This window comes from Thamnophis sirtalis, unplaced genomic scaffold (assembly GCF_051295495.1).
Source record: "Thamnophis sirtalis isolate CommonGarterSnake01/CBP01778 unplaced genomic scaffold, rThaSir2_p1.2 scaffold_5, whole genome shotgun sequence".
NCBI lineage: Eukaryota > Metazoa > Chordata > Lepidosauria > Squamata > Natricidae > Thamnophis > Thamnophis sirtalis.
Window position 1 is genome coordinate 51,251,036 of NW_028261385.1, and position 27,883 is coordinate 51,278,918.

General features: G+C 36.2%; 1 protein-coding gene across 1 annotated transcript in view; it reads left to right on the forward strand.

Annotated features, from left to right (window-relative positions):
• KCNN2 (potassium calcium-activated channel subfamily N member 2) overlaps positions 1-27,883 on the forward strand; it is a 75,159-nt gene that overhangs the window by 12,503 nt on the left and 34,773 nt on the right. Inside the window, exon 4 of the mRNA XM_014062059.2 lies at positions 1,639-2,057. Coding sequence (XP_013917534.2) covers positions 1,639-2,057 — 419 coding nt within the window. The remainder of the gene's footprint in view (positions 1-1,638; positions 2,058-27,883) is intronic.

Below are 27,883 nucleotides of genomic sequence, written 5' to 3' on the forward strand. Positions count from 1 at the left end.
ATTCCAATAAAATGTAAAATATCACTCTTTGCTAAGACAGAAATATTTTTATCACAGAAAGAGCATCTAAATTTGAATGTGCCCATCCGATTTATCAAAATAATAGTTTATTTTCTAATATAAATGGCTATGCCATCACGATCCATATTTGATTTTGAGATTGTAATATGCCCTAAAAAGGTTCTTCACTGAACATTAAGCCATCTTTATGTGAATTTTATAATTATTTTAGACCAAGTAGAGGCCAGTGGTACAGGGAATGTGTTGCTATTGGAGACTGAGGTTCAAATGCCAAGTTCATATTTGTTTATGTTTTTTTTTCCTGCTGCACAGAAAAAAATATGAGCTAGTTATATGCCTGAATAGGCCAGACATGAGTGTGGAATTGTTGTAATAATTTGTTTTCAATTGTAACAAAATGTTAGAATAGTAAATGTGATAGTTTTACTACTAGGGCCACATCTGCTCCCAATTTAAATGCAGTTCTAGGGTTGATAACCTCACTCAATAATTGTATATCCTGTAGATGTTTGTCAAATGAAATAAATTTATACTAAATACTTCAGCTTTTGGTAAAGGCAAACTTAAACACTGAAAGCACCAGATAATATGTCTACTGGGCTTTATTTATTTATTTATTTCCCATCTTTATTATATTTACAAATAAGTCACAAAGGCAAACATATCCAACATCTTCCACCTCCTATTTTGCCCATATCAAGCACCCTATGAGGTGGATTGGGAAGATAAAACAAAGTGTATTTAATTATTTTTATAAGAAAATTTAAGTATTATAATATATTGATAAGATTATTTCCACTGAATTTGGTTGATTGTTCCTGAAATGCACCTAACCTTATTGGGAAGATATCGGGTGTATTAGTTTACTTAGAGTAAAATCGCTGGATTGTTGTTGTTTTTAAATATTTTTTATTAATTGCCATATCACCCGTACAATAACAGATTGTTCTCATTTGCCCAGAAAAAAGAGACATAAAAAGTTGCTTTTAAAAAATAGTTTAATTTTTCACTTCAGAGTATTTATCAAAATGAATTTGAAAAAAAGCAGATTATACCTTTAATAATCATGGATTACTCTGGCTGCTTAAATTATCACCATTGAGAAAAAAGAGCAAGAAAGTAGAATTATTTCCTAGACCAGGGTTGACATACATTTTGGTGATAAGCCTAATAGCAACAACAACAAAAAATTAAATACAAAAAAATCAAATATGTAAATACAAATAGTTTAACCTGGGTCATATTCCATTTATGATTTTCCTACTCTATTGATCTTGCTGGAATTTACTGGAGTATTCATGCACAAAACAGTCCCAGTTTACATCATTTGCTAAGATTGAAAAACATTTAAATGACAAGATACGTTGCCTTAGATTATCTTTTAGAGCAGTGCTTCTCAACCTTGGCAACCTTAAGACTTGTGGTCTTCAACTCCCAGAATTTCTCAGCCATCATATGGAATGGAGAATTCTGGGAATTGAAGTCCATACCACAGTCTTAAAAATGGCAAGGTTGAGAAACACTGCTTTAGAGAGGAAGTGTTATTCAGAATACACTTTTTCATATTTGTTAAACTGAATATTTCTCTAATACCGAATGTCTGCATTTCTTTTCCAGTTATTTATGGTGGACAATGGAGCAGATGATTGGAGAATAGCCATGACTTATGAGCGCATTTTTTTCATCTGCTTGGAAATTTTGGTATGTGCTATTCATCCTATCCCTGGCAACTACACTTTTACATGGACAGCTCGTCTTGCCTTCTCCTATACCCCATCTACAACAATAGCTGATGTGGATATAATTTTATCCATACCTATGTTCCTGAGACTTTATCTTATTGCCAGAGTTATGCTTTTGCATAGCAAACTTTTCACTGATGCCTCATCCAGAAGCATTGGAGCACTAAACAAGATCAACTTCAATACACGTTTTGTTATGAAAACCTTAATGACAATATGCCCGGGAACTGTACTCTTGGTTTTTAGTATCTCCTTATGGATAATTGCTGCATGGACTGTCAGAGCTTGTGAAAGGTAAGCTGCCATAAAGTATACTTTATGATTGGTTCAGTGATATTTTGTACACATTTTGCTATCACCACTGCTTATTAATTTGGGTATTCCCTTCTATGGATGTTAATTATTTTTTGGTTCATAACTTTTTGGTTCCTTATAGTTTTAATGTCTTTAAACATTTGAAAGAGAAGATTAAATTGTAATTTCCTCTTGCTATAGGATCATTTACTGAATGTAATTTATTTCACTTTATTTCAGTTGAACTAGTATTTAATTCTTCAGAATCTAGATACATTTTATTACAACTTAACCTGAGGGCAACATTATACAAGTGGAACTGGAATGCAGTCAAATAGGGAGAGATCCTTGAGTTGTCCTCTTCCTATAGATTTAGGGGACATAAAGCATTGTGCTGAAAAAGGGTTGCTGTGTGTGTGTGTGTGTGTGTGTGTGTGTGTGTGTGTGTGTTGCAGTTATTAATATATTAAATCATGGAGAAACCTAGATAATAAATGATTATGGGTGAATTGCAGCTTTTGAAATAAATAAACATTGTCACTAAATGGAACTCTCCAACAACATTGGTCAGAACTCTCCAACAGTAATAGGACAGGATAGCATGTTCTAGGAACAAATCTTTCACAGAACTGCATGGAGGGTCCAAATGAAGTCACCTATCTGTAAAACTTTGTAAGATTTTTCCCACTGTTTCTTCCACTGTTTTCTTAATCAGAAAATAATGTTCAAAACTGGAATGATGGGGTAATTGAACTAAAGACTGATAAGAGATATCATATTGCAAGCACCCATTATTTATTATATTTTTTGACAAACCAGTAAATGGCTGCAGTCATTGACTCTGTTCAACTTTTTTATTGCTATGGCATTTATATTTATCAAGAATAAATAAAACATCATTAAAAAAGGATTTAGAAGATAGTCTTAGTATCCAAAATTGGACAGAAAAAGAAGACAAAATCAAACATGGAACAATTTTCATTGTTACAACCATGGACCAGCATGAAATTAAGTTCCCACTGACAGGGAATATAATAGCAGTCTTTAAATATTTGAAGGGTTGTCATAAAGAAGCCCAAAATCTATTCTCTACCAATCCAGTAAGCAGGACCAGGAAGAATGGATTGTAGTTATGGGAAGATTCTGTTTGAATATTAAGCAAGAATGTGTAACAGAACAGTTGACAATAGACAATTACCAAGAGATTAGCAAGGTCCTTTATAATGAATGTGTTCAAGTACAGGTCAGATAGCAACACACTGAGGACATCTTAATTTTCTTCAGCATGGGGTGGATGACTTATTGCTTCCCTTCAGTCCTGTGATGTATATTGGTGATCCCAGTGGACAAATGAGTAGGAATCAGTTGATTCTATGTAATTCTATGAGTTTTCTCCCTTGTTTATAGCATGAATATTGTTGGAATGAATGTTCCTGGCGTTCCTTTTTATAAAAAAGATTGCTATAGTCCATTATATTTCTTTTGCTGATCTAAAACATTGCCTTGTGAAAAATTGCAAAAATGGTAGTTTGCAAATTATGGTTTTTTTAAAAAAAGTCAAAGCTTTTTTTTAGCATGATTCTAAGGGAATTTTATTTAACTTATTTCCTTTAATTATTTGGAGCTGTATATTTCATATCCTTCAAATCTTGCTGCAAATGTTCTGCTAAAGATGTTGGTTTCCAAAAATGCCATAGTGAATCACTGTCATTTGGTCTGGGTACAAGTTCTTAATTAACTTTTTTTAAAAAAAATAAAGATGCATAGTAAGGAAACATCATGAAAAAAAATATTTGACTAAAGTTTCCACATATGTCTCAGGTCGTTGACTTACACACACATCTTTGACACCTGTGCCCTACAGGATTAGTGACTGTGTTATCTTAGGAATATTGCTATTCGAAAGAAGGGAAGCAGACAGTGATGTGCTGACACTGGCTTGCTGCAGCTTGTGAGAATCCATTGTTAAATTTTCAGTTTTCAAGCTGATTGACAGCTGAGGTCAGCCTCAGTGCCTAATGGACCAATCAGCTGTTCTGTAGCTAGGTAAATGGCACAACTATGGCAATGGAGCCAGGAGAATTGATTTTTAAACATTTAGGACCATACTCTTCTTTCTTTTTCTTTCTAGGTCCTCCCACATTTCCTCTAATGATGACACTTTCTCAGAGTAGGTATCTGAAGGTAGTCCTTCCTTCCATATCTTATTGAAAACTAGACGATAACCTGGCATTGCCTGGGTATTTATTTATTTATAGGGGGAAAATGTCTGGACCAAACATAATTTCTAATGTTGAATTTCCCCCCTTACCAGAGGGGAGCCCCCTTGTGGAGTATCGTGAAGCTGTTACCATGGCAAGTCCACTTCACTGCACAGTAGAAGCCATTTTACGGCAGTACAGTAAAAGTCATTCTAAGGCACAACCGGCTGTATCTTAACAGAACACACACTCCGAGGGGTTTTAGGGATTTCTTATCCCCACAGTATTTTTTTTCCAGAGAGTAAGTCATCTGTGTACCAAGTTTGGTTGAAATTGCTTGAGCCATTCCAGAGTTCTGCTGGAAAATACACACACAGCTGTTTAGATAGATAGATAGATAGATAGATAGATAGATAGATAGATAGATAGATAGATAGATAGATAGATACAGAAAACAGGTTCTGGGTCATGTTGGGCATTAAAGGTTTCAGTCAACATTTTGAGTTGCATCCAGAATTCCATATTTAATTAGTGCAGCTCTCACTTTAATAGTGTAATGTAGGCAAAACTAGATACCTATAGCTAATTATACAATTTTGGACTTTGTTGCTTCTGGATAGTCTCCATTGGAAGCGTCACATGGAGTGAGTTTCAGTACTCAAACTGAAAGATGATCAAATCATGATTGATAGATCCATGGGCCTTCTGATCCAGGAAAAGATCACACTGTAAATGGCATATAAAATGGAGCCTAAGGGACCTTCTGGCAATAGCTGCCACTGCTCCTAGATTATTTACCAGTTTGGTACAAGTATTTCCAACACTGTTCCAAATGGGGGGGGGAAAGGATTATCACTGGCTTATGTTGATTTCTGAATCCACCTTTTGGAGACTGAACCTAAATTTCTTTATTATGCTTGCATTCATGAGATTTCTTCATGTATCGATTATTTTTCCCAACCAAATAATATGCAATCTGTATTGAAAGTACCAGTAGTTCTTGACGTATGACAAGATTGAGACCTGAATTTTGGTTCCTAAGTGGAGTATTAAAGGGAGATGTCATGTGACTACAATCCCGACAATCCCCATTGCTGTCGTGTTACCAGTCATTAGCTGAGGACCCATCTGCCAGGCACAAGAAACAAAAATTACACCATGACCTGATCAAGGTTACTTATTTATTGCTGCATGCCTATTTACAAGAAACTCACCGGACTAATTCTGGTTGGAAATGGCCAGATAAGAGTTTCAGGGATTCTGTGCCGCTTTCTGCTCTTCAAGGTCCCTAAGCTCACCCCCCCCTTCATACTCTTCCCACACATGCATGTCCCCCACCCTATCTGTGTCCTTTTGGCTTTCCTGCACTCTGTACTGCATGGATCTGGGCTTGCTTGCTATATCCTGAGAAGCTGTAGCCACCCCACCCCATTGCCCTTGTTACCCTGCACTCCTGCTGTTGTTGAGGCATGCCCAGGCTGGCTGTTAAACCTTGCTGGGACTGAATTCACACTGTGAACATTTTTTTAAAAAACCAGCACACCAAAATATTCCTTTGCAAAGAGCTCTTGGGCAGGTCTGGGGCTGGCTTCACACTGTAAAGAAGGAGGGCAAAGTCTGCTTTTGGTTGCTCCCCCTCCCTTTATCTCAATGCAAAGCCAAACCCTGGCCCTGGCCAGCAGCTGCGTAAGGGATGCCTCATTAACAGCAGGAACAAGAAGATGATAAATTTGAGTTGGGGTGGTAATGTGTGGGGTGACAGGGGATCAAAAGAGCATAGATGGGGGGGGGAGATAGATAGATGGATGGATGGATGGATATTGCAGGGCCCTTCCCACTGTAAGCGTGGGTGGACTGAAAAGTGCCAAATATTGATCACGTGACCATGGGGCACTGCAATGGCTGTAACTTCAGGCAAAAGGTCTTAAATCCCTTCATTCAGTGCTTTTGTAACTTCAGTGGCTGAACAAATGGTCATATATCAAGAACAAGCTATAAAAAGATATCAAGGTTTTTTTTCCTTCTGCAGCTGTAATTAAATTTGAAATTGAGCTTTCTATGAATGTGATCAAATTCTCTCGGTCTTTCTATCTTATTTTTTTTTTTCATTTTTGACATTGAAAGTCATGATTGTGTTTAATTATTTTCCTGTTTTTCTTGCTTAATGTTTTGCTTAAGTATTCGTACTACTATCCTTTGATGTTTTTATTTGCTCTTTCATTGTGTTATACTTTCTCCTCTAGTATAAAATGTTTTGATTATTATTTTAACAGAAAAAAATACAAAAATAAATTGAACTCTAACTACTTTAAGAAGAAAAACAGAGCATAAAGAAACTTCATATTATGAAACTGAAAGAAAAGTTATTTCTGTTATGCTGCTATTTAGGCTAATATATGTTGTTATTAGAACTCAGGAAAGAATAACATCAGAAAGACTATTGTTTGATACAGGTCATTTTTAAGGTATTTTACACCATTTGTTTACATATCTACATAAGTTGTTTTCATTAATGGGTTATCATACTGCTTTTTAAAGTATAAATATTTTATTTTAAAAATTACAACCATAAAATATAATCCCAATGCAGGTTTATGGGCTTTATGTCAAGTTTACTAGTCCATTTTACGATGATGTCAGAATTTTTTTAATTAATTTCCTCCTTAACCACTGGATTTTCTGTTAAGAAATATAACTGTGTATTTTCTTGCAATCTTTTAAAATGACTCAAAAGAAAATGATAATTAAAGGGAAATGGGAACTTTTATACAAACTGAGAGAGAAAGAATGAAACATTAGAGTTACAGGCTAGAAAGCACCAGAAAATATATTAAGCAAGAACAAAAAGAGTGAAGGAGTAAATTTTTATAAATTCAAATAAACAAGTCATCATACCATAGTTTAAAGAGAGAGAGATCAGTACATAATGAACTGAGAAAAAGGAAGGATTGGCATAAGAGAAAATGAAATAGAACTGGTTTAGAACATAATTAGATTTTGATGAAAGAATGAATCTTGTTGTCAACAGACAAAAGCAATAAAGTTAGAAGGCTAAAACTACAGAGACTGAAACCATTACACAGAAGGTTTGAAACTAATACAATACAGCAGAAGACAATACTGTCATGAAAAGCAAGATTTTTCTGAAGAAAAAGACTTTGCATTTTGTTCTTCTGTCTGTCCTCTTACTGCAATACTGTTTGGAAGAACACTGCTTGGTAATCTTTCAGCTTGAGATTTACTTTAAATTAAACTATAAATAAAATTACTTGAAGTAAACATTTTCAACTAAAGCTGAAGAATCCTTCTGAAAATCAACTTCTTTTATAAAAGTGATCTCCATTTTAGGATAAATCTATTTCAATAACGCCAAAAGAAAAACCTAGGAAAATATTGTTTATTTATAAACAAGGCATTTCAACTAATGCTTTTCTTATTTTCTTATTTCTTATTCTTATTAATTACAGGTACTGAAATTAAAATAGTACATGAGATCAGGTTTATTAAATGCTGTAAAAGTGATGGAGAAATAATGACTAAACAGTTCAAATATTCTTATTTCCACCATAATCCATTACCATTCCGATGAAAATAATGGTCAATTTATTTATTTTTTGATGTGTTTCTGTTTTTGTTTTCAAAATGCTGAAATAGAAATGCTAAGTACTAAGTACTAAGAACTAGTGTTCTTTAAATGTCAATTTAAATAAGATCATAAATGCGGCCCTTGTGATTTACTATGGCTACAGTGCTATACACCTGAGAATAGAGCTGACAGAATACACAAAGAAGACTTCTCAGTGAGAAAGTATTGAATTCACCTGATATACTTAAATATTATCTCTAAAAAGAATGTCACAGAAGCTGCCAGAACATTATCATAGATAAGAACAGCAACATAGAGTGCAATATTCAAAGCAATACCTTAGTTATGTCAGCAAAATGCCATAGAAGAACTTGGCCTATCTCATGTTATTGGCTGCTCATCTTTTTGTTGTATGTTGTTTAAAAGCAGATATTCTGTTTTTGATAATTTTCTTAAACAATTATTCATCTGTTCCTCATAGCCAACCAGTTAGTCACTTATACCAAATTGTGCTTATAATTATGTCCCGTACTTACGTTTCATAGATATTATAGGATAGCCATTATGCAAAGAAAAGTTATTCAGTACAGTCTTGCTCTTGAATGGAGCAGAAGCAAGGAACCTGAAGATTGATGGTACTACAATGTTACTACAATGGGTTTTCTATGTTATGGCAAGATAGAAATGGTTGCAGAGTTTTTATGTGCCAATATTATAAGCTCCTTTGTGTCATGGTAACTTTGATTTAGAAGGAAGTAGATGTAGGAACTGTTACCATGATCTGGAGCTGTTAACATCAGATGAGATATTCAATAGGTTCTGACCAGTTCTGAAGAACCAGTAGTGGAAATTTTGAGTAATTCGGAGAACCGGTAAATACCACCTTTGACTGCCCCCGCCCCCATCTATTCTCTGCCTCCTGAGTCCCAGCTAACCAGGAGGGAATGGGGATTTTGCAGTAACCTTCCCCTGGAGTGGGGAGTGAATAAAGATTATACGGTATCCTTCCACTGGAGTGGGGTGGGAATGGAGATTTTACAGTATCCTTCCCCTGCCATGCCCATCAAACCACACCATGCCTACCAAGCCATGCTCACAGAAATGGTAGTTGAAATTTTTGAATTCCATCACTGGTTACCATGATATGGAACTGTGAGGTGTGATAAAAAAAGATTCTCAAATGAAAACAAACATCAACCCCAGCTGTATGTTGGGACAAACATACAGCCAAACGTTAAATGATACAGCCAGCCATGTATGTTCTTCAGATGCCTTCACTCTAATAGAGGTAGTGGAGCTACCTCTATTAAAGATGAAAAAAGATAAGGTTAAGTGAATCTGCCCTATCTAGTACTCTTGCTCTTTTACTCTGTTGCTTCAGGCTGTTTTATGCTAACTTGTTTCATACTGTAAATGAGCCTAGCTTTGAAGAAAAGAACTGGATGGAGGAAACATGCTGTGATCACCTGTACTTTTACCTTGATTCCAGATAAAGTCCACACATAGAAGTTATAAACCATTGTCCCATAACCTTATGAGTCAGAATATAATTAATTTGTTGATAGATTATATTTTAAATGCAGCTGATAACCAGAGTTTGACAAGTTGAATTGCAAGCCCAAACACAAATTGTAAAACCAAGAAAAATGGTTTAGAAGTGTAATGAAGATCTATAATAAGTAGAAGGCTTGGCAGGAGTAAATTGATAGTCAAACCAGTTTTGATAGTAAATAAATTTAAAATATGGCTCACTAGATTTGGTATAGCTTTTTTTATAAATTGCAACTGAGGGATTGTGTTTGTTTTCTTTCATTGGTTGATAAGATTTATAAATAGCATATTGTATATTATAGCAAATTATTCATAGCTATGTCTAGTCCAGTGGTTCCCAAACTTGGCAACTTTAAGACTTGTGGACTTCAACTCCCAGAATTCCCCAGCCAGCTCTGGAGTTGAAGTCCACAAATCTTAAAGTTGCCAAGTTTGGGAACCACTGGTCTAGTCTAATAAAGCTTTGACAATTTCCAGAACTGTGAGGCTCTTGGAAACATTATTTTGGCTGAACTGGACCTCATGTATTGAAAAGGGATGGCAGAATGTTTCTGTCAACTTTCTTACCATTTGACTATTCAGCTAAGCTCCCTTCTCATTGCTTTGCATCTTGTCCAGCTTTTGTAAGTTCAACTGGTGGGCATTTTCCCCTCCTAAGCATTATTTAAAAAAGGCAGGGGGACTCTGGCTTTCCCATCAATTTATTTTCTGAGTTTGGGGATCTCTTATGAACAGATATAGAACTAATATCCTTATGGCTCATTTTGTTTAGAATACTACTATTAATTCATGTGTGCATTTTTGTTTTTAGCAAATTTAATAAACTACAGATGGGGGGGAATGGTAGCCCGAATAAATTTGTTTTGTTTTATTTTTTTTATAATTCTTTCAAAACCTGATTGTGCTTTCTGAAGGGGAAAAAACATGTCTGAATCACTCAGGCAAAAATGGTCTTTTATTACTTTTAAAGGCAACATATTTTACTCTTCATGATAAGAGGAAGAAAGGAGGATCTGAAGAGGCAAATTTCAGAGCCTTTTGAAGCACAAGCCACACATCTGAAAACAAGGTTAATGAGAGTTGGTTAGCTAAAAAGCAGCTCACTGCTTTATAAATGTATTTCCCTTTGAGTATTCAAACTTCAGCTGATAAGAGTAAAACAGCCTCCTATCTCTCTTCATTTAAAAAGACAAGAGAGGCTAAAAGATACATTGCAAAAGTAGCATTTTCTTTCCCATCAGTAGGAATAACAAAATATTTGGTTGATACTAAAAGTTTCCTGGATATTTTTAGAATTGAGTGATAGCTTTATCAAGTAATCATATTGCATAATATATTTCAGCAAGCTAAATACATTTTGTTAATGGCAATTATGTGCAAATAAACAACATTATAATGATGCTGCAGTTGTCAGTTGTCTTGTTTGGCTGCTATCGTTTAAAAACATTTCAAAATATGTGTTATAAAACATCAGTTTATGAAAACTAAACCAGATATATATGAAATAAAATATTGTTTTAAACTGCCTAAGGTTTTTACCCTAATAATGGAACTTGAATCTCCTTAATTCACTTGTGCCTTGATCAAATCTTTCAATTAAAAAAAAGTGTGTCTTATATGTGTAATTTTGCCACAGATTACGTTATCATTTCTCAGGATAGTAGAATGTATTGTATTTCTAATTAATTGTAGACATTCAAACTATCACCTCCATCTATAAGTTGGTATATGCAAATTTTATGTAAAACTGTGCTTTAACTCCTTGCTGTATTGCTTGCCTACATATAAAATGTGCGTATTATCAATTTGAAACATGTTTCTTCAAATTATAGCTTATCACACCATTATTCAAAGACAAGAACTAGATAACACAATCTAATTCATCATTTTACAGGAAAGCATCTGAAAAGTGTGTTCAAAGCATTTTTATGTACATAATTAAAGTAAAATATTCTAAATTTTAAACTTCTAAATATTGTTCTTTTTCTGTTAACCTAACACTTTTCTTTTATCATAATTAACTTGTGATACTCCAGGATAACAATATTTATTCCCTAAACTGGGTCTGCTGAACTCCACATGTATCTTGATTCACATTATTGAGTTTTGAGCTATTTGAAGAGATAGCATGGTATTTCTATAGATTGGAAAGAATATGTATGTGGAATTTATTTAGCCTAATAAAATGCACTTTGAATTGCTTTCAGATTTTTAAAAAAAGTTTGTGCAATTAGTTTAGTTGTAGAATAAATGGATTTAGTGGGGAAAAAATCCTTGCTTCTCTAGTTTCTGTCAGAAATAATTCTGTTGAAATACTTCTACAATAGCCTAAAGCCTTCATCTATAGTACATAGAGCATGGTTACTCAATGTTACAAGGGCATGAATGTGGCCAGGCCTCTACTATTCAAATGTACAGCTCCATACATGTTTCATTGAAAATAAACCATAGTTTATTCAGTGCAAAATATTCCAATAAAGGATTACAACCATAGTTTAAAAAGAGCCTGTTATCCAAAGCATCTGTTGAAGAACACAAGAATTATACAGAATAGAATACAGAATTGGAAGGGATCTTAGAGGTCTTTTAGTCCAACCCCCTGCTCAGACAGGAAACCCTATACTATTTCAGACAAAGAATTGTCTAATCTCTCCTTAAAAACTTCCAGTGTTGGAGCATTCACAAGTTCTGGAGACAAGCCAGTCCACCGATCAATGGTTCTAACTGTCAGGAAATTTCTCCTTAACTTTATGTTGCTTCTCCCCTTGATCATTTTCCATCCATTGCTGCTTCTCCTGCCTTCAGGTGCTTTGGAGAATAGGTTGATACTCCTTTGTGGCAACCCCTTAGTTCTTAAGGTTTTGGGTCCAGTGCCTTGGATCCCTAACTAACTCTGTATCTCCATTATCAAGACTATGAATGTTTTGTCTTAAGATATTTGAGAGACATATCAGTCATAATGGTAAGCAAAAATTGATAAATAGCTTGAGTCAAAATTTGAGTGTGATTAACAGTGTTCTTGGGCATAAATGCCAACTACTATTTTGATTTCTGTTATAAATTGCCCAGATTTTGGATCTATCCCTTCTTAAGAGAAGGTGATTCATTCATTGTGCAAATGATTATTGGTCACTGGATCACACAAGGCATGATTATTGTTTAGTCCTAAAGTTCCCTAACTCAAGATTTTTCTGAGGATAAATAGATAGATGAAATATAATACTCTGTGCACAGTGAAAGTAATACAAGAAGAAAGTCATATCATCTCTCCATATATGTGTCTCTTTCTTATTGAATTTTTCTTTTGTACTACATCCATCTTTTCCCCATGTATTTGTCTTTATTGAATTTTTCTTTGACTCTGCATTCATATTTCATTGACAAATTTAGTATGTGAGTCAGTACAGATTCAGTCAGAGGGGAACTAAATACTTGTTTATTTGTCACTAAGCACTGTGGCATTAATTTTTTGTCTCATGCTCAAATATTGGATTTCTATTATAGGTAGCTATACTTAAAGCAAAGCAAATGTCTATCTCTGAATTAAATTTGCTTTCTAACAATGGCATCTGCTTCAAAACCTCTTCCCCTGCTTTCTCAGCTAGGTGCATTTATCTAGCAAGACTGGAGGCTGCAGGCCTGCTGACATAATTAGTTTGCTTATTATAAATGGATTTATAGCATAAATGAGTTTCTTTTTGTCCTTAGTGTACAAAGAGGAAATAGTATATATGAATGTAGAAAAACATTCATATTCCCATGCAGCTGATCAGGCCTGGTAAGAATATATTCTCTTGCAGTGAATAGACTATAGAAATCTTTTACTCTGTGAATAACCAGTATACCTCAGCAAAAGTAACCAACCTTTTTCTTAACAATGAATAAATCAATGTATGTCTGCCAGTCTAAGATTATCATAGGTTTACCACAATTAATTGTCACTTAAATATACATAATTAGAAGAAAGGTGCAGGAATATTCATTTACTTTGCCTCTCAATTTCCACTAAGATGGACTTTGTATGTAAATATCAGCAATATACACATATCATAAACAACTGTTCTTAATGTAATGTAACCATACAATATGTTTAGAAAAATGGGAATCCCAGAACATCTTATTGCCCTCATGTGAAACAGGCAAGGAGGCTACAGTACACAAAACCGATTACTCCAAAGAAGTGAGAAAAAGCTGTGTACTTTCTCCTTGTTTATTCAACCTATATGCTAAATAGGAAGAAAGGGAATATATGCTCTATAGGAATTAAGAGAAGCTGATTTGGAATAAGATGACCATGGTTTTTAAAGTAGAGAAAGAAATACCAATATGCTGTACTCTGCTGTTAATAGTTCTGCGATAGCCAAAAAAAAGGATTACCTAATAAAAGTCAAGGAGCACAGTAAAAAAAATGGGACTAAAATTAAAAATAAAGAAGACTAAGCTAATGACAGCAGGTTCAACAATTAGCCTTAGAACTGACAATGATGATATGTGGTGGATAGCTTCTGCTTTTGAGGATCAGCTGTCAATGGTAAAGGAATAATTAGTCAAGAAATATATCAGTCTCAGTAGAGCAGTCAACTGACCAGGCTTAGTTTATCCTATTTCAGACAAATTATGTGAAGACCTGGTTATCATGAGAAGGATCTAATGCTGGAAAATTGCAGGGAAAGAGAAGAGGATGATGAACAGCAAGATGAATTGACTCAATTTCAGGGGTGATGGGTGCATCATTGGATGGCCTAAAAGACCAAATTAAGGGAAATTGCTCTGGGGGAAAAATCTATTTATGTAGTTGCTAAGAGTTGACATTGACTTGATGGCACATAATCAATCAATTGACTTCCTTTTTGGCTAAAGACTACATTACAAAATTCAAAGAAGTAAATAATCTAAAGACTGGAAAATATAAACAAGATTAGATCGCTTACAAATGCATGCCAAAACTTACAAAAACAACCTGAAAATGGCCTGGAAACAGCCCCCAAACAGCCTGAAAAATGGCCTGAAGACAGCCCAAAAATGGCCTGCTTTTTGTCCGTTTTTGTCAGTCTTTTGGGCTGCTTGTTGGTGCTCTGGGGTCTGCATGTGCACACCAGAAACCAGAAGAGTAGTTGGCGATGACACGCATGTCAACAGAGAGGGCTCTGTGGGCCACCTCTGGCACGCATGCCATGGGTTCGCCATCACAGACGAAAAGTGGTCCCTTTTAGTCACATCACGAGCATCTCTGCAGTTGAAGGCTCATCTTCAACCCATCTGCTACTACACACACTGGCACAGAAGCTCCACAAGAGTCTTAAAATTGTGGGCCTCAGGCTGCTCACCAGAGCCTTGTGCCCCAGTAACAAAACAAGGAACAATGGTTTCTTCTCTGAGCATTATACTGAGTGAAGATGTGGGATTTGGGGTTCTTACAAAAAATAAGAACACCCTGCTGGTTTGTTTGTATTATTCTGTTTTCAACAACTGTGGGGATAGGGGGATGGGGAAAAAAAGCTTTTGCCCTTTTCAACAAGCTTAATGAGTTGTCAGAGGTTTTCCTATGCTGGACAGGAATATAATGATAAACTTATCTACAGATAGAATAAATTGTTTCATTTGTAAATGTTTTAAATGTAATACTATTTTTCTACTTATGGTTGCTGCTGAGATCAATGGAATTGAAATTAATTAAAGTATGACTATTGAATTTGTAGTCACTTTTTGCCATTATGATATTTCAGTCAACTGATACTAAAACTACAAATTATATTTAGTATTTGGGGTGGGGAAGTCAAAAAGAACTGTATTGGAAAAGTCAGAAAGCTAAGATTAATTAGAAAGGACTAAACATTTCCTTGATAGCTAATATTAATTTTAATAGATTTTGTTTGGGTTAAAATATTTGATATATCAGTATTCAGGTTAATACTGAGTGTGTATTGATTATATCCCTAGCTTTATGACTACAACATGGAGATACTGATACATTGATTTTAGCAGTCTGTGTAAACAAATATATAATTATTTTCTAATCTGAAGTATGAGAAAGTTAGGGAGATGAATAATAAATTATAATAAAAATGAACTTAAAGTGTAGAATGCTGCTGCAGATAGGACCAAATATAAGAAGTGGATTGTATGATTTAATTACAGCTCCCTAAATAGGGAAAATGCATGGAATGAAGTCCCAGATAATGGAGGAGTTGTAATATTCTTGGCTGATTTTTTTAGAATATCTAACAGTGACTTAAAATAAACACAAGTCCTAAATTCTGCCACACCCCTGCAAAAGGTTTCTATAAATGTAAAATCTTCCAGTGATCTACATGGGCAAGGTGCTAGAAATTTTAACTTAGTAGAGTTAAAAACAAAAATCAGAACAGGATGTTTCTGTTTAACTGAATGACATTAAATTACTGAGCTTTATAGCCAGATTTGAATATAAAGATATTTAAGGGAAGCTTACCCGAATAGTTTTTGATTTGGCTGTATATAAAGGATTCGAGTCATTAACTTAATTGAGGTTAAACCCCCTCCCCAACAAATCATAATGTTATCTGTTGTAATAGATGAAAGAAAATGACAGAACAAATGACAAAGAAACATTAGAGGTACAGAGCTGGGAAGTACCAAATATATCAACCTAGGAAATTGAACTTCGACCTTACTACGTCATCTTCGTGAGGACTGAGGTGAGAACCAGCAATTCTTAGCCCAGAGATGGCCATTAAGCAACCATTTGGCTTCAAGACCACAAAACTCTGTGCCAAGTATCTATTAATTTGAAGAGTGGGAGGAAGAAACTGCAAAATTAAATGCCTGAGACTATAAACAACTTTTTAAGGTTTATGCTAACAGTGGGCTATCATCCATTCTGTATGGCTGGATTCCTATCTGCAGTAAAGAGTCTAATCTAGCCAAGCTGTGTCTTGAGACTTTTCAGCCAAGAATATTAAGCTGAGCTGGAAAGTGCCAGGAGACATGTGACCTGCTGCTGAGCCAAGTTCAAGAAATCTAAAAAGGATGAATCTCCTGCTAGCCATTTCATTTTAGGATCATTTGGAAGTTTCTAGAAGTAAATCATCTGAAATAGAAGCTATTTGTCATTGCAGGCGGTGGTCTGGCTTGAAACAAATATGCTTCATCCAGAAACCAAAGAGCTTCAGTTTTAAAAGATTATCTTCCAGAAACCACTCAACTGATCCAGACATGACATAGTCCAAAGGAGCTTTTGGTCTATGTGGTCATACAAGGAATGGAATGTTCAGGAGTTCTTCAGAATGTTGTATTCTGGAACTGGTGAATTATGCACATGCTTACATTGAGTTGTCTACTTCTTTGTTAAGTCAGAAGTAACATTTTCATTTTTGCTTAACAATGACCTGGGTTCAACAAGTTTTTTTTCTTTTTCCATGTCAATATATCACAAACCTCTATGTTATAAAGTATATTTTTGATTTAATTTTAGCCTTTACTCCTTATTCAAAAAATGTTTGATCATCTTGTGATTTCTGTTTCTTTCAACCATTCATTTCATTTCGTTTCAACAAAATGAGAAACTTAGTGAATACATCCCATAGTAACTTTTACTGTTAGTTTTCTCTTACCCAGGTTAATTTTTCCTCTTTATTTGAGTACACACAGTATTATCCGTTCCAAATATTCTACTTACAATCTCTTTTCTACTATTCTAGGAAAAAATGCACCTGGAAAAAAAAACCAATCCTGGCTAAGGTCTATGCTACCTTTTCGAGATTCATGTACCCACCAAATTAAGGGGGTGGCGATCAGAGGTGGTATTCAGCAGGTTCTGTCCAGTTCTAGAGAACTGGTAGCAGAAATTTTGAGTAGTTCAGAGAATCGATAAATACCACCTCTGACTGGCCCCTCCGCCATCTATTCTCTGTCTCCCAAGTCCCAGCTGATCGGGAGAGAATGTGGATGTTGCTGTAAACTTCCCCTGGCGTGTGGCGGGAATGGAGATTTTACAGTAACCTTCCCTTGCCACGCCCACCAAGCCACACCCACTAAGTCATGCCACATCCACCAAGCCATGCCCACAGAACTGGTAGTAAAACATTTTGAATCCTACTACTGGTGGGGATAGGGTGTTGTTAAGGAAATCAAGGGAAGACATGTGAGCTAACTGTAAAATTTGCTTCCTTCAAGATAGATTCTCTGTTCCATCAAAAGTAGCTTTCTGAAACTCCTTTAAGGTTTCCTTAGAATTCCTCATCATCTGATTCATAAATCTACTGAATCTTGCTTGAGAGTTTTCCATCAGTTTTCAGAAGGATAGGAGTACTCCTATTAATTGGTCTTTGACCTTTGCGCAGAAAGGAGGAAATTCCTTAAAGTTTTCACTTAGCTGTATTTTGTCTCAGCCAGCCTTCTAATACCTATCTTATGGTCATTTTTCAGACATCATGCAGAGCCATGTATTTTCTTCAAAAAATATTTAGAGTTTTTACATCAAAGGTCATCCTGAAAAGTGGTTCTGATAATCTTAAGGCTTATGTCTATGAATGTTCATCAGACAACAAGAATTTGAAACACAATCTCTCCCCACCCCCAGTAAGCTTTCTTTTCTAGCCTTTTGTATCAGTTTTTTTAAAATAACAAAACATTGTGGGAGGTTTCTCATGACATGTCCAGAAATCTAAAGTTTGTTTGGGACTGTCCTGGTATTAATCTAATATTATTGATTTCTTCCTGCTGAGGCAGACTATGCAGATAAGTTCATTAGAAGGTATAAGGAGAACTTTTCCATCTTTTCTTTGTCCTCATGAGTGGTTTGTAACTATGAAACTGATGACTTTTTAATCAAGCACGGATCAAGCATTATCTAATATCTTAATTAGAAATTACAAAAAGCATGACCATTTTAATAAACATGTTCAAAATTTTAATTTCAGTTCAAAAGATTAGGAATGCAATGCTGAAATTTATCTTAGTTTGATATCTGCACAAATCACATCTGTAAATTTTGCTGCTTTTGTAGTTCAACTGCAGGAAGAAAATGTCTAGATAGCTTCCCTAACAGAAAATAGAGTACCCTAAAGACTCGTTCCTGAACATTCTCTACCTGACAGTAATCCTATGGGCAGCACTAAATCAAATAAACTGGTCTTCAGAAACAGAAATTTTAGCAGAACAGGCAAAGACTCTTCCACTTTTTAAGCTGATAGATCTGGCAAGAGTTTCAGGAACATAATCTATTCTAGCTTTCTACAATCTAATATCTTCTAGGATGGTGAAGCTAAAAACAAAGCCTAAGGAGGAGTAATTTTTGTATCTTTCTAATCCAACCAATGAAGGGCATTTCTACATCCCTATTTTCACACCATTTCTACCTTCCAATCCTTCACAAACAGGTTTGAAGATACTCTTCGCTAGTCTGTTGGCTCATAATGCTGACTGACAGGAAAAACCCATGAAATAATTCATTCTGATCATCTGATCAGCAGAACAGTTCAGAGGATCCTTAGCTGTCCCTGTTCCAGAGGTGGTATTCAGCAGGTTCTGACTAGTTCTAGAGAACCGCTAGCAGAAATTTTGAGTAGTTCAAAGAACCAGTAAATACCACTTCTGACTGGCCCTGCCCACATCTATTCTCTGCCTCCCAAGTCCCAGCTGATCGGGAGGGAAGGGGAATTTTGCAGTAATCTTCCCCTGGAGTGGGGAGGGAATGGAGATTTTGCAATATCCTTCCCCTGCCACGCCCACAAAGCCCTGCCGACAGATCTGGTAGTAAAAAAAAATTGAATCCCACCACTGCCCTGTTCATAGACTAATAAAATCATCTGTGTCTCCCAAAGGTGCTTTCCAAAAGGCAACTGGACTTTCTTGATTTTTTTTCTTTGAAAATGTTTTGCTTCTCATCCAAGAAGCTTCTTCTGGAATGGAAGAAGCTTCTTGGATGAAGAGCAAAATATTTTCAAGGGAAAAAAAACCCCAAGAAAATCCAGTTGCCTTTTGAAAAGCACTTTTGGGACCACCATAACCTGGATGATTGAGAATCACCTTAGATCTCCCTGTGTCTCTATTCACCAGAGAATGAAAAGAGACTACTAGCTTTTCTCCTCCACTTTTTCAATATACATTCAGTACACATTCTATGCATTTGAGCAGTTGCTATGCAGCAAAGCTGAGAGTGCTTTCTTTCCCTTTGCTTTAAGCCCCCCTAGCTGAAATACCAGAAAGATGGTATGGTGACATTTTTATAATCAACCACTTTTTGCAATCATTCAACCCTTGGTTGTTGGTTGCAGCATGGAGCCTTTAAACACTATTTAACTTTGAGAAAGAGTAATGGCTAGTTTCAGCTTGACGACAGAGTAAGGCAAGAATTTGATGTGCACTGCTTGTGATAATATCAAACCAGACAGTTTTTAAAAACAAAACAAAACTTGATGTTGTGAACCTGATTAGAAACTGCTAGAATGGTTCACATCGAATTTTGCTCATCAGCACTACATATAATGTATCATTGACTTGAATTTGAAAGAATGGTCTATGCTCTCACTGGAAAATATTTCCTTCCAACTCCTAGTTAGCATGCTGGCATGTTTAGCTAAAGGAGCTCAAATGCAGTGTTGGCACACAAAAAACATTAGGAGTTTGGAAGGGCAGAAGCAGTTTCTTCCATTGCATAAGGAAATAAATAAATTATAAGGACTTCCTAGCAATTTATTTTGGGGTTATTATTATTGTTGTTGTTTTAAGACAGGACAAATGTTTAAAGTATGGAACTGAGAGAGAGGAACTTAAGCATTTAGATTATGGTTGACAAACAAGCATTGATTGCTGTTAATTTTCTGTGCTTAGCTATTGACCAGAAAATACAAATGTTGACTGACTTGAAATGATCAACTAGAAGTTTTGTGTGAATTTTAAATGTGGAAATATGTAAATATGCCTAGCTCATATCATCATAATGTCCCAATAAATTAGAAAATAGTTAGAACTGACTGATTAAATTTCAGATGTATGTTAAGCTAGCTTAGCAAGGAGGAGCTAAATTCAATGTAAAGATGTTATCAATTTTCTATTCTTTTTTGCAAGATATTTTAGACTGTTTTTGTTAAAGATTTATACCGTGTATGGGTTCTGGGAAGTCGGGGGAAGGAAGGCTGGAGGGGGTTGGGGGGGAGGAGGGATGTATATTAGGCTTGACGAGGGGTGTTAGATTTTAATGTAATATGAATGCACATGTATACTGTCTTCTCTTATTTTTTCTTTAAAATTAGGATATGTTAAGTATATTGATTTGAAAGCATAAATACCATCAACATAGAATGGAGTTTGCTCAGAAGCAGAAATACACCAATGAGAGGAAGAGTGGGAAACAGAAGAGAGAAAAAAGATGGGAAGAGAGGGATAGGAGAGAGGGTAAGGGGGGAAGATGAGGAGCATAAGGAAGAGTGGAATGTAGAGAGAGGAGGAGATAGGAAGGGGAAGTAGAGTAGGATATGATGATGGAGGGAAGAAAGGAGGTAGGAGAGAGGTAGAAGAAAGAGGTGTATGGAGATCAGAAGAGCTAATAATGGGTTTTTATCTTTTTGGGCGTTGATGACAAGAGGAATTGATGTAATTACTATTTAATAATTTAATACAATAGGATACTGGCTATGTAATAGTATACATGTGACTGTATGTTATGAAAATGGAAAATAAAAAAGTATATTTTAAAAAAAAGAAAATGAAAGTTCAGGGATGGAGAGGTTCAATTCTTCTGTGTCAGAGTTCATATTAAGAACATCAGTAATTCTCTATCTGCCACACTAAAGTTACTAGCTAACAGCAGAAGTATAGGTAGTCCTTGACTTAAAGCAGTTCATTTAGTTCATTTAGTGACTGCAGATACAGCAGCACTGAAAAAAAGGAACTTATGACTGTTGTTCACACTTCACACACCACACCTATTCACACATCAAACACCATTGCATGGTCATGTGATAAAAATTCAAATGTTTGATGCCTCATATTTATAATGATTGCAGTGTCCCTGGGTCATGTGATCATCTTTACAACCTTCTAACAAGCAAAGCAAATGGGGAAGCCAGATTCACTTAACAACCAGATGACCAACTTAACAATTGCAGTGAATCATTTAACAATTGGTGGCAAGAAAGGTCACAAAATGTGGCAAAACTCACTTAACTGCTAATTCATTTAGCAACAGAAATTTTAGGCTCAACTGGGACCTTAAATCGAGAATTACTTGTATGATAGCCATGGCATAACTAATAAGCTGTTATTTTGCAGGGATGGCAAAGTCATACACATGCACAAGACAGAACCACAACAATTTATTTTGTATGTATAAAATACATTTGTCAGTCCTAGGGTCCAAATCGAAGTACCTTTCTTCCTGGCTTTTTGAGTAAGTGGACTTTTGGTCATTCTTTTTGTGACCTGGAAAGTTGGGTTCATCTGTGACAATTTGTTGCTGAGAATTGTCAGATCCTACTTTCACTCTCTCATTGAACAAGAACTCTAAAGCAACTTTAGCCAGAAATTGGAATACTATTTTACATTGCAAGCTGTTTTAAATGGAGCAATGTCATCCTATTATTTCACCCCCTTTCCCAAACAGCCAGGAATTGTACACTCTAGCATAATTGTATCACATTTGAAGAAATGTAAAATTGCAGTTTATAACTCACAACTGCCCAGCATGGTGGATTTTTGATGGTGCCTATTGGATCCTGGGATGAAAAAGCTGCCTTTATCATAAGTACCTCTGGAGATCAGTTTGTCATAAAAAGATTGAATATAAAACAATATTTGTATAAACAACAGGAGACCTTGAGTTAGTATTGTAATATTATAAACAGTGTTATGTAGGTACAACAAATGTATGTTGCCCTTAATTTTGCTAATACTGGGATTTTGTTTTACCAAGAGTAAAAAAAAACACAAATGTGATTGTTTCCATCAAATCAGTAGCAGTTTGTTCAATTTGGTCCACTGCATTTTTAAGATTCTTGGTTGCACCTATTGTTCAGTTCCAGGTTTGTCTAGCAAATATTCAGCAACACTCCTCGGACTATTCTAATATTTTGCAATATTAAAAGTGGAAAAAATAAACATTACTAAAACAAACAAAGAAATAACATGTGGATGTTGTTCGGGTGTTTATGCAATAACCAAGATATAATTTCTTACAATATTCATCTAAATAACCTCATTTTTTAAAAAAGGCTTTAGTGGTTAACTGAAAAATGCAACTCATATAGCAGCAATGATTTTCTTTGAGAAATGAATGTTGCGCAGTTTCACTTGGAATGGATAAAAAAAGCAATTGTCTCTAATTACAATTCATGCTTAAAAGGCATTTAGGCATGTTTTTCAATAAACATGGGTTTTTTTTCAGCAACTGCCTTGATCAGTTTCAGACTGCAGTATTTTCATGAGCAAAATGTTTTGTTCTCTCTGTTCTTTGCCACAAGTTTTTTTTTTTTTGCTATTTGCTACTTTAGAATTGAGGGTCTAAACCAGTGGTAGTCAACCTGGTCCCTACCGCCCACTAGTGGGTGTTCCAGCTTTCATGGTGGGCGGTAGGGGTTTGCTGTAACTCTGCTTTATAAATTTTATAAAGTAAAGTTACTTCCCTACTTTATAAATCACCATTACTGTAGAAGCGGTGGGCGGTTAGAAAATTTTACTACTAACAGAGATACAAAAGTGGGCGGTAGGTATAAAAAGGTTGACTACCCCTGTTCTAAACTGAGTTACTGCTGTGGCAATTACCATTACTAGGAGCTAAGTTTCACCTCGGTATTGGCACTTTGACGGCACTGTGCAGACATTATTTGTGGGAATCTGGCTGTGATAGGGGAAAATACTTTTTTATTCATTCTGCGTAACTTTTGAATAAAACATGCATGCATATTTAGAAATTATACTGAATGTGCCTAGAAAGATGGCAACAGTGAGAACCATCCAGCTTTTCCCTTTATATATTATTTCTATTTGTCTGGTATAAAATTTGCACTTTTTTTGTGGGTTGAATCTGATTCCTGTTGAGGTTATCAAATAAGGGTTCTTTTGCCGTGGATTTATAGACTACATAAACTTTCTTTATCTGTTTACCTGGCTGAATATAGAATTTTTATATTCTGGATTTTATATTTCCAGGAAGATGGATCACCGATGAAGGCTTAACTGTCTTCCTATGGCAGTAGGATAGAGGAAAGTAAAATAAAAATCTTGGTAGACGGCAGGGGCAAATAACTGATTTCTATAGTCTATCCAAGAAAACTACCATATTTTTCGGAGTATAAGATGCACCGGAGCATAAGACGCATCAAGATTTTGAAGAGGCAAATTAAAAAAAAAACGTTTTTGCACTCTACAGACCTCCCGAAAATGGCCCGTTTTTCATGAAAACGGGCCCATTTTTTGTCCAAAAAAGGGCAAGCATAGCCTTTAAGAGGCTTATAGAGTGCTTCTGGGGGCTGAGGGGGCAAAAAATGACCTGTTTTTCACTCATTTCTATCCTCCCCAACACCCAGGAGCACTCTGGAAGCCTCCTAAAGTCTATGTAGGACCATTTTTGCAAAGGGAGCGGGGTTTCAAAAATGCTGTATTCAGTGTATAAGATGCACCCAGATTTTCAGCCTCTCTTTTGAGGCAAAAAGGTGTGTCTTATACTCCGAAAAATACAGTATATCCAGAAATTGAGCTTGACAAAAAAAATTACCTTTAGAGGTAAAACTTATATGTAACTCATGATCATTGATAACTAGTTATTCAGTCAGTCGGACTAGTTTCTGGACTTCTGTTGTTTTGAGCAAGATTATAAAAACAAAGATAAAATTACTCTAAAGAGACATAATCCAGCCATTTTGTCTCTTTTTTAAATAACAATAATAGGATTGTGTTTGTTTCTGTCTGTGCAAACTAAAGCAATTTAATGTTTCTCAAGTTATACTCAATAAAATATCAAAAAATAGCATTTATATCCAAAACTGGCTTAATTGGAAGCACAATTAAAAACCTAAACTAATAGATTAATTTGGTTCTCGGGTTTTTTTCCCCCACCAGTAGTATTAAAATCTGAAAGATTTTGCCCATGATGGACATAGCTGATTAGTGCAATATATCTCTTCTTATTACAGCATGTATGCATAAATTTGCAGAGGAAACTGTCACCCAATCAATACATCTAACCCATGTGGGTGGCAGAAAACATAGCAAGACAGATGAAATAATTGGATGTAATTGGTATATGAAACTCACTGGCAGGCACAGGCAAAAAAGAAACTTATTTATGCGTGCTAATTGAGTACACAAAAGAAGGGAGAAGTTACAGTATTTATTATTTATTCCATTTTATTTATTTTACTAAATTTGAATGTTGTCCAACTCCAGCTGATTCTTGTAAGTCATATTTAGAAGTATCCACAGTTGTCCTTTTCTTTCATCTTAGCATAAATGCTTAGGATAAACAGCACCAATTTATCCAACACACTGTCTTCTGTGAACAGTTTTGGAGTATGTGTAGAGATATTAATGGAGAAACATTTTGACTTATTTCTCTACATATGTCCAATTTCTGGTTTGTATTGTACATTTACTGCAGTTCTGCAGTGTAATCCTAGCTGTCATTTGTTGTCCATTACATTTTTAAAAATTATTAGAATGACAGTGGTTGGAATAAATTGATGGACATCAGTGCTAATTCCTTATTTTTAATTGTTTCTCTCAAAGGAAGTTATGTGTTGTGTGCCAATCTATGGCTTACTCATTCTGGCAGCATAAAAGAAAAGAAAAATACTTTTTGAACTATTGAACTATTGAAAAGTCTAACATGTTTTATGTCACTAATAATATTTAGTGAATGAGTTAAATGTGTAAATTTTGGTAAATAAATTTTGTTTAGTATAGCATGAGTCAGCAATCATTAGAAGATATAATCTTATAAGCTTCAAATACTATATGGGGCCCAAGTTCTCTATATGGGTTACCAATAATTAGATATTCACATTCTCTTTTTTTGAGAAGTCACAGGGACCAGTAAGTAAGTGATAAAAGATTTACTTACTTGAAAGTCAAACTTGGCTATACACAGCATATTAAGGACCATACTCCAAATGGACAAGGTTACAACCAGTGACCTGCAGTCAGGGGAGGCAGGGGAGGCACAGCCTCACCACTGTTATCATGAAAAGAAAAAAAAATGTAAAAGGAAAAAGGCTGAGGTAGTTGCTGCCAGAGTCACAGTGGATGACTCTGCTTAGTGCTTAACTGTTTAAAAAAGCCTCTAAAAAAGTGCCCTCTACAGGAGGAGGCGGGAGAACCACGTGCCTCATTTAGTCTATCTTTATGATCACTCAAGCAACGTTAAGCAAGGGTTAAAAGCCAAAAAAATCCTTATGTAGATGAGGCACTTGGTTCTCTTGCCTCCTCCTGTAGAGGGCCTTTTTTTAGAGGCTTTTTTAAACAGTTAAGCAGAGTCATCCACTCTGGCAGCAGCTAACCCAGCCTGACCTTAGCAGCTCTTGCCTTTTTCCTTTTACATTTTTACATTTTCATCATGGCAGACAAGAGCAGAGTTGAAATCCTCTGTGAAACAGCTGGAAAATATATGTGGGTTGGAGGGAGGGGGAGGAATTCAAAATTAACGTAATTTGTAAGTAATTGTATTATTGGAAGTAATGTGTGTGTGTGTGTGTGTGTTTTACCCTTATGGTGGACATAGCGGCAGGGCTTTTGGACATAGCAGCAGAGCTTTTGGACGCCCAGGCGCTATGTCCAACATAGAGGTGGAATGCTTCTATGTCGGACATAGCGGCAGGGCAGCTTGTGCCTTTAGCACCGGGGAGGCAGGGCAGCTTTTGCCTGCTTTCAAGAAAGCTTCCAAGAAAGCTTTCTTGAAAGCGGGCAAAAGCCGCCCTGCTGCACCGGCACTAGAGGCATAAGCCACCTTGCCGCTATGTCCGACATAGAAGCGTTCCACCTCTATGTTGGACATAGTGCCGGGGTGGCAGGGTGGCTTTCTTGAAAGGGGGCAAAAGCATTCTTGAAAGGGGGAAAAAGCCGTCCTGCTGCTCCGGCATTAGAGGCAAAATGGGGGGAGGAGAAAGCAAAGCAGAGATTCACAGCACCGGAGCCGGTCGGGGAATCGTTTTGTCACCTGGTTACCTGTCCCGTCTGTCCTCCCCAGTCAACCGAAGTGACAATTTCCAGCGTGGGAGGATGCCACCGCTGAGAAACAGACGGCGTCGTGTTCAGAGAAACGTGCAGAGGGATCCAACTTCTAGTCCCGTTCTGACACCCCTTCCTCGCTCTTCCTCCTCCTCCATCCTGGCGGCTCCCTTTGCAATCCCAGCAGGTCTTCCTGCCAGATGGACGGTGCACCCACCCCCCACTGCAGACCCTCTGTGTGATCCAGTGATAAGTGTGTCCCCCCCATCCTCCCAAATGCTTACAGCCCCCATACAGGGAGGTAATGTCGGGCAGCACAGTGTGCGGGATCGCCCGGACATTGTCACAGAGCGCCTTATCTTTGGTACAAGTGCACGAAGCCGGGCAGGTGATCTTCCCGGGTCTGCTCCCTTGGACGCCCTGGCGCTATGTCCGGGATTCCTCTATGTCGGACATAGTGGCAGGGCGGCTTTTGCCCGCTTTCAAGAGGCAAAAGCCACCCTGCCGTTAGGTCCGACATAGGGCTGGGGTGGCAGGGCGGCTTTTGCTCGCTTGCCTCACCAGCCATAAACCTCACCACACGTCACTGATTACAACCTATATAACTGTTTAAATTTTCATGTAATTATTCATCTATCCAATTAATTTATTTTATTTTATATTTTATTTCATTATTTGTAAGTTTGATTAAAATAGCATAATGCAAAAAAAAAATCTGACATAAAAAATGAAATAATAGTCTCTATTGATAAAATAACACTATCCATTGGGGTTGAAGAGGATATAACCTTTTTAAAAATTCAAATCCTAGTAAAAATACCTAGAGTTTAGGGAACAGGTAAGTGAGTGAAGGGGTCGATGGGCTGAAAAGTTGCAAATCTTTTGAGGAGGCTGTAGCAAGAGCAGGTAAAGCGGTAGAAGGGGAATATTTGTTGATGGAAACATCATCAGTTGCCTGGAGATTTTCAAGCTATGGAAGCTGTTAGTTTTACAAAAATATCTCACAAACCCTGATCGAAAAGTAAAGGCCCAGTGACATTAAACTTTTCTTTGCTTTTATTGGTCACTTATGTGACCAGTAAAATATACCCAGGACCAATATACCTGGGTCCCGTATAGTATTTGAAGCCTATGAGATTATATCTTCCTATTAACTTCCTATTATTGCTGACTCATGTTATCCTACTGAAATTCATTCGCCAATATTTGCACATTTCCAAGTACATGGAAACTCATTTACTAAACATTGTTAGTGACACAAAAACATATTAGACTTATGGCATCTCTTGTTGTGTTCTCAAAAAAATCAACCCTAGAATCTCAAGATACATTTCCTGCATTAGAAATCC